The sequence below is a fragment of the Zerene cesonia genome, chromosome 3 (genome assembly GCF_012273895.1).
Source record: "Zerene cesonia ecotype Mississippi chromosome 3, Zerene_cesonia_1.1, whole genome shotgun sequence".
Taxonomy (NCBI): Eukaryota; Metazoa; Arthropoda; class Insecta; order Lepidoptera; family Pieridae; genus Zerene; species Zerene cesonia.
Genome location: NC_052104.1, coordinates 1240248 through 1253133, shown reverse-complemented (window position 1 = coordinate 1253133; position 12886 = coordinate 1240248). Strand labels below are relative to the sequence as shown.

General features: G+C 36.4%; 2 protein-coding genes across 3 annotated transcripts in view; one reads left to right on the top strand and one right to left on the bottom strand.

Moving 5' to 3' along the window:
* Nucleotides 1-91: 91 nt before the first annotated feature.
* Nucleotides 92-12325, top strand: LOC119836551 (ER membrane protein complex subunit 1). 2 transcript variants are annotated; one of them, XM_038361938.1, is made up of 17 exons: nt 92-234; nt 320-435; nt 694-831; nt 1335-1533; nt 2027-2363; nt 2564-2756; nt 3197-3313; nt 3648-3662; nt 4374-4543; nt 4707-4853; nt 5048-5215; nt 5375-5479; nt 6052-6235; nt 6655-6810; nt 7449-7625; nt 8067-8294; nt 8554-12325. In XM_038361938.1, the coding sequence occupies exons 1-17, from the start codon at nt 92-94 to the stop codon at nt 8712-8714; spliced, it is 2754 nt and encodes a 917-aa protein (XP_038217866.1). In that variant the 3' UTR covers nt 8715-12325. The 2 variants fall into 2 exon arrangements, with proteins under 2 accessions (XP_038217866.1, XP_038217874.1); XM_038361946.1 differs by lacking the exon at nt 3648-3662.
* Nucleotides 12326-12462: 137 nt separating this feature from the next.
* Nucleotides 12463-12886, bottom strand: part of LOC119837865 (TELO2-interacting protein 1 homolog) — a 12189-nt gene continuing 11765 nt past the window's right edge. The window contains exon 17 of the mRNA XM_038363648.1: nt 12463-12683. Coding sequence (XP_038219576.1) covers nt 12477-12683 — 207 coding nt within the window. The 3' untranslated portion in view covers nt 12463-12476. The remainder of the gene's footprint in view (nt 12684-12886) is intronic.

The following is a 12886-nucleotide window of genomic DNA, read 5'->3' as shown; positions in this document are numbered from 1 at the left end:
TAGATTATATCTTTGTATTTGTTTTTGAACGTTCCTCATAGTTTATTGTTATCTGTGTTAATGTCGAATGATTTTTTTCAGTCATTTAGAAATGGGGATGCTGTCAATTCGATTAAAGCCCAATTTTTTGGGTTTATTAAAGTTTTTAAACAGTATGAACTGGTTTATAGTGTTTTTTAGTTTAATAAATTTATCAATGTGTATCTATGAGGATCAAATTGGCAAATTTGACTGGTAAATACATAACGTTATAGGTTATAAAGTTGTAAGTCTTCATTAGTTCGTAGTACTGTGAATAATTAACGTTAAATACTTTCAGGCGTCAAACATATGTGGGACGAATTAAATTTGCACATTTCGATACAGTGACTACTGCTAAAAAAATAATAGTAGCCACAGAGGAGAATGTTTTAGCTGCCCTAAATCTGAAGACTGGTAAATTAGTTTTATTACTTGTATCCGTTCAAAATGATCGTACCGGCTAAATTAAATGGATAAATAGTTTACTGTGAATTAAAACTTACTTAATATTATACAAACTTTGTCACAGTTAACAAAGAACTATGGCTTGTTTTATTGTAAAATTGCAAATTTTGATTTCTTTCCAAAGACAATATTTTATCATAATATTTTTATTCATTAGTACATTTTTAATTAATCACAATGTTTCCAATGTCCTATATTAATTTCTAGGTCAGGTAATGTGGCGTCATGTATTTGAAAGTGCAAGCTCAGGGAATATTCAATTGTTGCATCTTAGTGAAGGGGATAAAGTGACTACAGTCACAGGTTCCAATCCCTATTTAGTGAGAGGTTGGGACCCAGCCACAGGTAAATCTTATAAGAGTTTTTAGTATCAGATAAAAAAAGATTAATTTTTAGTTAAATAGCATTGAAATGCTTTATAAATGAGAAATTTTGCTACAGAATGGCAAAATGACATGGGCTAGAATCCCGCCTTGTGATAATTTTTTTTCTGTTACAAAATTTCTCAAAGATTAATGTTATCTTTTTACATAATTAACTTCTTCATATGTTGTATAATAAATAGTTTGTATTCAACACTCCCCTATGAAAGAAAAGGAAGGACAACACAAAAAGTTATTTACATGGAATGTGAATTTATTAATGCAAGATTTTTTATGCTTTATATACAAAGAGTTACATTCAAGATTTCTATATTTTATTCAGTTAAAAACTTAAAAAAAATGTGGTAGAGTTCAATTACGAGCACAGTTTACTTAATAAATTAAGACAATATAAGAAGAGCTTGTTGAAATTTATATCATTTGGAAATTCATGTCTTCATAATGTTCATAAATTATAATTTTTAGGGGTATTACAATGGGAGTGGCCAATATCATTGGTAGACAATGAAAGGGCGCATCTATCTGAGTGGTGGGTGCAGAATGGCATGTTGGTGCACTTGTTACCAGCTTTTGGATCTCACTTGGAAGTTACCATGTATAATCTTATGACGGGAGCGAATAGGGGCGCTACATCTAAGTTACCTGCTGGCTGGATTAATGATGGGTTAGTTTAAAGGATAACATTACAGTGGTCTGAGTCTATTGTTCTTATATAAGTCATAGTTATATTGTCAAACCTGTGATAATTAAATCAATGGTTGATTTTGATTTTCAAACAACATCATATCTTACTATTTAACTGTCTAGTTTTAAATTCATGGGGAGACTATGAGATGGCTTTGACAATATATTTGCAACATAAACATAAAAAAAGAAATAAAGTTTTAATGCTAAGTATGTGAAAAAATTAAAATTTGTTTATATCCATAATTCATTGTTCCACCTCCAACTGCTAAATGGATTTGAATTAATAGTGGAATGTAGATATAAGTAATGGCTGTGAACAAGAGCTTTTTCTTGTCATAGAGCCCACTTTAGCATAGTAGGTGCATTTTTACAGACAGGTATACCAGTTAACAATAAACAATTAGCCAACAGTTGAAGTTTTAGTTTAAGAACATATGACTCACATATTTCTTCAAATTAATCCATTGCAGATGCGTTCTAACCCCACCATACTACACTTGTATATCAGGAAACATGGGAGAATACATGCTCCTATCTCTGGACGTTACCTCAAATGCCGTCCAGATAATAAGCAAGCCATTGTCAAGTTATTTCCAAGCTAATGAAGTTATAGAGGGTAACTTGAGGCCGCTTGATGGTAATAGTGCTGTACCAGGCTTCATTATTGACGATAAGAGTGTAGTCGTGATTAAGAATAATGAACTGCAAGCATTGGGTGTAAGATTGGCGGATCAGATGGCAACAGTAACTGTAATTGATGGAGCTTACGGACAGACGTTGATGCAGTCTTGGAGTGATGAGAATAAGGTTATCTCTCTTTTTTTTGTTTACTTTGGAAATTCTACTTTACTACCACTTCTTATTTTTTCCATTGTGAATTTACAATCATTAATATTTCTTATTTATATACTTGGTGGTAAAACTTTTCCCATATCTGGTAAATATGTCAAAGTTGATGAATTATGAATTGCAAATAAATAGCATCATTTTGTTATCTTGTATTTCAGGGTTTCTCACTGACAGCACACAATGCGGCAACAGGGAAAGAAATACCAGAAATCAGTATAACGAACCCCACCCTTCACATACCGGACCCAGAAATATTAGACGTTGTTTGTATGAACACGGCGCGGGAACTGCCCGCGTGTAGGATATTAATCAACGCTGGTGATGACGCCATTCATTTGGTACAACAAGAAGGTAACCCTTGTTACAATGGTTAATATTATGAACAGTTATGGAAATAAAAGACTAATGTTATAACTGTCTTTCCGGCCACTGTTTCTCTTGCATAGTCAAAGAGAGATAGTATGGTGTTTTACCAGGAAAGTTTCCTTAAAAACTATCCTATGTTTGGTTTCTCAAGTCTAACCCAGCCTAACATATATGTTGTAGAATTTCCAAAAATGAATTTAAAATTATTAATAAGCTACTACCACTTCAGATTCTAAAACAGGGTAAGAGCAACAATTTCCTATCAATAATTTTAGTAATAGGTTGAAAACCAACCAAAATATCGAGTAATAAAACACTTGAGAACCTCCTTTTTTTTTGGGACGGGATTTTGGCATGTTGGTTGTTTAAAAAAAATTATAAAGCTTCAAGTAAAAACTTCAATAATATTTTCTATTCATTTTCAGGTCGCGTGTTGTGGACCAGGGAGGAAGCGTTAGCAAACATAGTAGCTGCAGAGTTTGTTGATTTGCCTGTGTCAGACACTGATGCCGCCCTCGAGTCAGAATTTGATCAGAAAGAAGGTAAGCCTGCTTGTAATAAGAATATATATTTATTATTAAATCCATCTCTCATGATTTTAATTACAGGGAATTCATAAATTTTCGTTATAATAATTTCGAAACTTTAGATATTTTTTTTAAGGAAGATATAGATATAGAATGTGTCAGGTTTTGTATTTGAAATTCACATAAATTACAACGAAATTTAATGCATACACAATGAAACAATAAAAAAATATGGACATCAATGTTAGTTTTTTGTTATAAGTTAAAACACTGTAAAGTTATAAAATTCGCTTGATCAAAATTACTCGAAATATTGGTTTATTAATTTTTCAAAATTCTTATTTTCTAGCTGCCAAGGTGTACAGTGAGTATTGTGCATATTAGTGTTTTCTTTTTGTGTGAAAATATTTATGAGTGGCCTTCTTGATTTTATAAATGCTTTTTTTTATTGTATACTTTTTCACACGCTTTACAGTTTAGAGTCGATTTCTTGATTATCTGCAAGTATGTATCTTTCTCCTGTATGGTTTTTTTTCTCTTTCATCAGTAAGCTCGAGCTGCTTGCTACAAAATATTGTGATAATATTTCATTTGAGTTTTAAAGAAATGTGAATCTTTCAATGCTATCCTTACTTTATTTTATAAGCATGATACTCAACTTGAATGCCTTATGTATGACCGTATCATTTAGGCGTATATAAATACAAGGATGATCCCCATAGCTTTACTGTTCATGAAGACGTTTATATTTCAATGGTGTCCACTTTCTTCCTGCAAGTTAAACTCAAATATGATTCCAATAATCTGTTCGAGATTTGCTGTGTCGATGTGTGCCTTGTCTTAAAAAAAAAGTAACTTCCTACCATGACATTTATTATCTGTACCAAAGTATTTTGAATTCTCACATGAAATCTGGTGGCACACTTTATCTTGTTTAATAATAACAGATTGAGTTTTTGCTTGCCAGTGTTATTTTTACTTTTTTTTATTACTGTTTTTATTTTAATGTTGATGCGTATTTCGGTTTTCGCTCAATGCCCACAAATGGTCCCTAATATAAAATTCAAAAACCCAGGTTCAGTGTGGGCAGCGTTCGTTCGTCGCTTGCATACCCAGTACCAGCAGTTGCAGACCTTGATGCAGAACTTGCAGAGTGAGGGCGCCGTGCAAGAAACACCAACGTCATTAGTCAGGGACTACTTCAACCTGCACAAGATCATTGTGCTGCTCACTGATGTGGGGAAGGTGGGTTTGGGGATGTTTATGTGTTTGTTCTCCTTTTTTGTCTGCAGTTCTTTTGATACAAAAGAGCATTCATACTTGTCTCAAAATCCAGATATAAAATATTGGAAATATATTTATTGATTTCGTACATTTTCTCTTTCTTATGTGCTACCAAAAATTACAGATATATGGTATGGACAATCTTTCGGGTGAGATTCTCTGGCAACGCTACGAGCCTAGTCTCAACACGCAGTCAGCTGTTATGTTCACCCGCCGGAGCGCCAGGCATCAGCCTTACGACGCGTACCTCACTATTTTGGGAAAACATGAGGTAGGAACTTGTTGAAATAGGATTATTTCTTGGGAAGTTTGCATTGTAATAAAGAGACGCTAGAAAAATTTCTGTATATTGTATAAAATTCTGTTGAAATTTTGCAAGTTTGGCTAACCTGTCCAGACTGCCAACCTGTCTTATTTATTCTCTTTGTAACTATAAAGTATTCGTACTTGTTTTTCATGTTGCAGGAAACCGGCAATGGTTACATAATCAGCTTGAATCCGATTCGCGGAACACTAGTGGGCGAGGGGCGTTTGAGACTGGACGTGCGCCTGCTGCAGTGTGCTCTGCTGCACACTCCCGACGCGGAGCGGCTGCACGCGCTGGTGCTGCTGGACGAGGACGAGGCTGTGCAGGTACTGACATACAACACGACCTGCCCTAACCTAGAATTAAAAATCTAGCTCATTCATTTTAAAGAACCTCCTACTGAGACTTATTTTAGTCCTCAATTTGTTGCTGCTCTGTAACCATTCGGAATAAATTTTATTATGATTAAATATGTTTGTTTGCAGGTGTTGCCAGTTTCAGCGACGCCGCTGGTGCGTGACTTGTATATGTATGTAGCTGAAAAAGAAACTGGCCAACTCAGGGGATACGCGCTTAAGTATGATGGACGGGTGAGTTGTTTTGAATACTTGAAAATACTTGAAATCGTCATATGTTTGTGATCAGACACTAAATACTAATTGTATTTCTGTAATTTTTTTTCAGCTACGATAAAACATATTCGATTGAGTTTTTATATTTTCATACATTAAAAATATCATTGGTCCAAAAACTGTTCCTTTAGTAAGCCCGTGTTTTATGAATAAGCGTATAACGTATTAACTAACAAATTACCTTTTTTAATAACAATATGATTTATGTCTCAAGTCATAAATTATAACAAAATCATAATCCCCAAAGATCCTTGTTTAATAACAACATATGTCATAATTGATATATTTACTTATGTGTACTTCATTGAAAGATTAATTGAAAGTTTTACTTATGTGTACTTCATTGAAAGATTAATTGAAAGTTTTACTTATGTGTACTTCATTGAAAGATTAATTGAAAGTTTTACTACAGTTTGAAGTTTTCATCAATTCAGTTTGGTAGTCATATTAATTAATTATATTTGCTTTCCTTATGCCTAATACATTAGGTTTTTTTATTTCGCAAATAAAGAATATATTTGTCATTTTAGCAAGTGGTGGCGCAACGCACGTGGTCCCTCGCGCCCGGCGGCCCCGGCGCGCACATCGTGGCGCTGGCGGGCAAGAGCCGCAGCGCGCGCGTGCACTCCGCCGGCCGCCCGCTCGCCGACCGCAGCGTGCTCTACAAGTACTCCAACCCCAACCTGCTGCTCGTGCTGCTGGAGAGGCCCCAGGGTGCGTATCGCAGTGGGTAGGAGCAAGCGCCGCAGCGTGCACTCCGTGTCGGATACTTAACCGTACCCAATGAATACCAGATTAGCAGCAGTGAATTGTGTTTGTTTCTTAATGCCTCTCGCACTAGCATTGAGAAAGGTACTGTACCCCCACAGAATATTTGCGAAGAATAATAATAAATATTAGTTTGAATTGTGGATCGTCGTCAATTTTTTTCTTTCCATTAAAAATAGGTTAGTTTACCAATAAATTTGCTCATTGGAAAAGCAACTAGGGGACTACTCTATAAAATGCACTATTAAATATTTGCATTGTACCGTTTGAAAATATGCAACAGTAAATCTTAAGACCGTTTACCCGCCCTCCCGTACAAGAACGTATATGAATATAATCCGAGAGCACGTATCGGTGCGGCGCAGACATGACGGTGACGGCGGTGGCGCTGGACGCGGCGAGCGGCGCCGTGGCGGCGGCGGCGGCGCACCGGCGCGCGCGCGCGCTGCCGCTCGCCGTGCACGCCGACAACGCGCTCGCCTACCTCTACCGCAGCGACAAGCACCGCCGCGTCGAGATCGGTAACCTCCCCCACCCCCCCCACACCCCACCGCGCCTCACTCATCTACACACCTCACTCTGCAACACCACACTTCACTCTGCCACACTGTTCTCAATTTTGCGGCTTTGTTGCTCACTCTGCAGCATTTTATCTCACTCTGCACCACTCTTCTTAACACTACATCACTGTTCTTAATTCTATAGCAAATTGTTCCACTCTGCTTTAGTGGACACAACTCTGCAACATTGTATACTCACTCTGTAGAATTGTATGCTCGCTTTATAACATTGTGTACCCACTATAAATCACTGTAATCAACTTTACAGCATCGTATCCTACTTTGCAGTAATGTATCGCACTCTTTCGCACATTTGTCCGCACTGCTGCGCCAAACGACCTATTATCACTGACCCACACTGAGAAACATATAGCAATATCGCTCACATTCATAATCAATGATTACTCACTTCGCTCGCGGAAACCTTCTTGTCATATATTCATATATTTATGTCATTCGAGTTTCAGCACAATCCGCAGCAAAGCAGCTCTAATTCCAGTGTCGGAATATGGTAGCGTTCTGCATAGTTCTCTTTTCCCAACTGGAGTTAGTCCTGCTTTGCGACGTCGCGTGTTTAACATTGCACTGTGCGGGCGCAGCGACGATGGAGCTGTACGAGGGCAAGGAGCGGTGGGAGGCGGCGGGCGCGCGGGTGAGCGCGTTCGGGCGCGCGCGGGCGCCGCGCGTGGAGCGGCAGGCCTACATCCTGCCCGCCGCGCCGCGAGCGCTCGCCTTCACCGCCACCGAGCGCGCGCTCACCGACACGCACCTGCTCTGTGAGTGCTCCTCGACCCTTGCCAGGATACGCGTGTTCTATTGTATCTCTGTTATGGTAAAACTTGATGTTTTACTGCCGTGGTGATGTTACAATCCAACCGATGAATTGAATGTTCCATCCACAATGTTTCGGCTTGCTTGTTTACTTATTTTACGATAAATACGCTCTAAAGTGGCACTGTGGTAACTGTGGACGCAATCGAGTTACATATATAATACCTTAGCAAAATGCGCTAACAATCGTTATTTGGGCTATTTTACTATTAAATATACCGCCCTTCCACATCTCGCTGATATGCTGTTTTAAGGCCGTTCTGACGGAAGGTCTGCCATCAAGTAATTCGTCAATCTATTATAATTATATCAAACGTATTAAGAAATCAAACAATTCTCTATAAAAGTCTCCATACTCTGTTTGATTAAACGAAACCTCCCCCCAGTGGCCCTAACATCGGGTACCATAATGGAGCTCCCGTGGGCCTACGTGGAGCCGCGGCGGCCGCTGGCCGGCGAGCCGCGCGAGGAGGGGCTCATCCCCTACGCGCCGGAGCTGCCGCTGCCGGCCGAGGCGGCGGTCAACTACAACCAGACCCTGCCGAGGGTCCAAAATATATACACGGCGCCGTCGGGACTCGAGTCCACTAGCTTGGTGCTGGCCACTGGCCTGGGTGAGTCGTGTTGAGTAATGTAGAGAATTTTCAATTATAATAGCATATATACTACATCTAGTCTAATCTATTAACTCAGTGTTGCGGTACTATCTTAGTTCATTTCAGAAGTGGGATAGTGTATCCATTTAAATATTTTAATCAGTTTTAAACTATATATCTTATAAAATTATTTTGCTTCACAATGCGAAGGTATCCAAAGCTTCCGTAATAAAGTATTAGTATTTATTTCTTCTTATATTAAATCTAACGTTTATAGATCTCTTCTACACACGGGTGGCGCCATCGAAAACGTTCGACCTGCTCAAAGACGACTTCGACTACCACCTCATAACGATAGTGCTGGCGGCTCTCGTAGTGGCCACCTACAGCACCAAGTTCTTCGCGTCGCGGAAGATGCTGAAGATGGCGTGGAAGTGATGCGGTGTGTGCGGGGGGATTTGAACTGTATCGCTTCACATTTAGAGGTCATATTTGAACGTCTATATTGGTCACTTATGATTTTGTTGTATTTTCAAGGATTACGTCCTATTCCGTTCTGACTTCTCTCTCTCTCTCTTCTGACGCTTTATAAAGTTCTGGTGGTTTTTTACCTGTGACGTCACAAATTCTTCTCTATAATCTTGCAATGAAACGGTGTACCTGCGATGTATGGTAGATATCAAATATTTTACATTTATCTAGTGCTTAGTCGTAGAGAGATAATCGTAATTTTTATATATGATTGCCAGTTTTAAATATTTTAACGACTATAGTTAACGTAATATTATACCAGAGCGTATTTTGCTTGTCGCAATAGTACGGACGAACGGTTTTTATAAAGAGTAGAATAATATTTTATCTATATTATAAATTATGTCATAAGAAATCAACAATGATTTAAGCAATAATTTCCAATATTAAAAAACGCCTTAAGCGGGCGGTAACAACAGGCGTTCTGCTTGACGATCACAAAATTCGTAAAAAAACATCTTACCCTTAAATAAAACCTCTTCTATTTGGTGCATATTATAGTATAAAACAATATACATTATCAAGCAGAATGCATAACATCCTCCACTGCCAATCTTTACAGTTCAAATTCCTCTCTAGATAATTTATAGATTTGTGAATTGTGAATGTGTGCGTGTTTATATATTATATAAGTTATATTTAATTGTGGGCGAAGTGTGTCAAAGTGAGAGTTTTAGTGTTAGGGCGGAGAGTTACATATTTGCAATATTAACATACACTAGCGGTATTCTTACTAAATTTTTTCCTAGTTATTATATGGTTCTATGTGTATATCTGTTATTTTGTTTGTAGTGTGGGGTAGTTTTTTGTTCTTTTTTTTTTTTTTTGGCTTGTCTCTTAAGTCATGATATTTAAGACAAATCTCTTCAGGATTTTAAATACATTTATTTGAAATTATAACGTTGAAAAAATGTTTTCGAGGAATGAAACAAACAAAATGTTTGGGTTCTTTATTAATTTATGTAATCGGAGTGTTTGAACGATTAGTTTTATTATAAAAGAGTAAGGAGAGAACGAAGTCGGTCTCAGATTGTACCAAATATAATCTCATTTTGGCACAGTTCGCTTCGGAGCGTCCATGTTTTGTCGGTCTTTTATCTCTACTTGATGTGCAGCAACGTTTAATTGAATATATAATATATTTATATACTATTAGACGCTCGTCCCGGCTCTGCCCGAATATCAAGACCCCAAGGGAGCATTTGATCGGTATAAAAAGTATCCTATCACCCAAGTCAGCGCATATCCAGTCTGTATACGAAATTTCATCAATATCCGTTCAGAAGTTATAGCGTGATTGAAGGACAAACATCCAAGCAAACAAACTTTCACATTTATGATATTAGTGTGATAGCGTGAGTTTAAAGGCCGAGTGATCTAATAACCCTAAACAAGCAATTGGCTAAAATAAAATCGGGTTAAATACATCTTGTTTCATTTACATCATGTAGCAACTACGCTTTACCTGTCGTGTTCCCGACAAAGCAATAGATAAACTTTTATAACAGAAAAGCTTCTACCAATACTATAATGTACTAGTGTATTTTCTTAAATACATAAGATATAAGACCGAAATGTGGATGTTATAAATGTTCGTGGTGAACATGTAATATGTACTGTAAAGGCAGTATATTAAGTTCCAATAGACAAATATACGAAATGAATTTTAAAAAAGTAAGGTGTAAATCAAATATACGCATATAGAAATTCAAACTTGCACTCATCAATATCAGAATAGTTATGTGATGGATGCTATAATATAAAGATTTTAATATACCTTTATTATTACTATTATAGTTAGTGCAATTTATGCTGCGTCCACACGGATCCAATCCATGTTTACTAAACTAACTAATAAAATATGGATTATTCACAAAATATCGAGTCTTTTGAATAAGAACGTAGTGTGGACGCAGCATTAGAAATAAATATATTTAAAGGTGGTTCGTATTTTGTATTTATTGATGAAACCATTCCAAAAACAGTTTATTTATTTATTTTTGATCGATTAACGTGCATTATTTTTAAACTTTTTTGTTGTGAATAGTAAGAATTTACTCCTGTAAATGGAGCACTAATTCCTATCATTTATGCTTTAAGACCTTACATCGAATACAATATAATGTATATTTGCGTTGTTTGTTTACTTTATTATTTTAAATAAATTACTTTCAAGTAAAGAATCTTACGTTTTCTAGGAAATATTTATTGAGAACAATATCGATTTAAGTTTCAAATGGTTTACTATTTGCAAAAGGAAATAAATTATTTGTATTTGTATGTATTTAAATAAATATTGTTTTAATAAACAGAATTTTTGGGTGTTTCGGTTTGTCCCGGTGGTAGACTTTTGTTTTAATTTATGTATACATGGTTAAGGTAATTTACATTAAAATAAAATATAAGAACAATATAATAATCTATGACACCAATTAAGTGCTAGTGTTTCCAGTAATAAAATGCATTTTTCGTTGCCATTTATTAAGCCAATTGTCCAATTTCAATGATACCTAATTGACTAAATTAAGAAAAAAAATCGGAAATAGATACATCGTCACCCTATAAATTCTTGTGAAGTATTTATCTCTTAACTAACGGACTCATAATACATATAAATTACAAGATTTATTGGAAAACAGGACCTAAAGTTAAGGTAACTTGAGGTTAATGTGCTAAACAATAAGGCATTTTTTAAATTGGACAAATCGTAAGCATATAAAATTTTGTACGAAGCCATCTCTACACAACAGACTGTAATGTAAAGTAATATTGAGCCTTATAAATGTACAAGTGTATTGTATATTACTGAAGCTATATGAAGAAATAATAGACGTTTTTAAAGAAATAAACCCAAATTAGTAGTTGCTCATTCAAGGTTTGTTATTTAGCAGTAAGGTTTACAGTATTATGGGCTGTACGTTTTTTTTATCAAATATGTATGAAATTTTACAATCGGTTGCTTTTCACGATTTCACTGTTATTACTAGGAATACTTATAAGTATTAGGCGAGTGTCCAGGTATCAAGTAAATGATTGTATCGAGATATTTTTTACGAAATAGTGACTGGTTGTTTGAATTTGGAGTTTCTAGTACTTCTAAAGGATTTTGCTTTGAATGTGCTTGAATTAAGGTTCTATGTTTAAGACAAATTTTCTAAGGATACCTCCCTCGTAAAATCCGTACCATATCGTTACTGGACACCTGAGTAAATGTTGTTTTATGGTTCGTGTGTTTTAGCGTTAAAACGGTATTTATACACTTAACTTCGCTTAAATCCTTTGTGTTTGGAACATTACCTGTAAAATAAAAATAATGATAACGTTTTTTTTCCTTCATGGAAAATGGTACGGACCCCAACAAATACACATAATTGCTTATTTCTATGTTTATTACATTCAATATTGTTAGACTGGAACTGCATCAATCTATAATCTTGTTGCAAAATATATAGCAGATAAATATACGTTTGTTTTCAGTGACATTGTTTTTATAAAATAAATTTGAATTACCTACTGCCTGGTGTGGTTTTATTTGATTTCAAAAGTTCCATAACTCCAGCTAGATCGATTTATTATTCCCTGCATACCAATTATCATATAATCGTTGGAGCATTTTATATGACGATTTTTATGGGAATGAAATAAATCAATAACATAGACACCGATCGTTTATTTCATATCAAATATGGCCTTAAGATTTTTATCATAGTCCTTATTGGTGGTCTCGTGCGGCGTGCCCAGCACGGGCGCCAGCTTGAGCAGGCGCGCGGCGGGCGGGCGCGCGCTCGCGCTGTTGGCGCAGAAGCGGCGCAGGTGCAGCCACACGCTGCCGTAGTCCTCGCACACCATCGCCTTGAAGAACTGGATGGCTAGCGTCTGCAACCACGCAATGGTAAATGGGGAAAAATGCTACGTTTATGTGTAATACATATAAAAATTTACTATGATTGTATTGGTCAGCATACTGCGAACAGACTACTTCTTGCTGGGATACGTCTAGGATATGATGATGACTTCAGTCAGTTATAAACTAGCGACTTCAAAGCAATGGTGGCAAAATCGATAAGACGGGGTTCGAG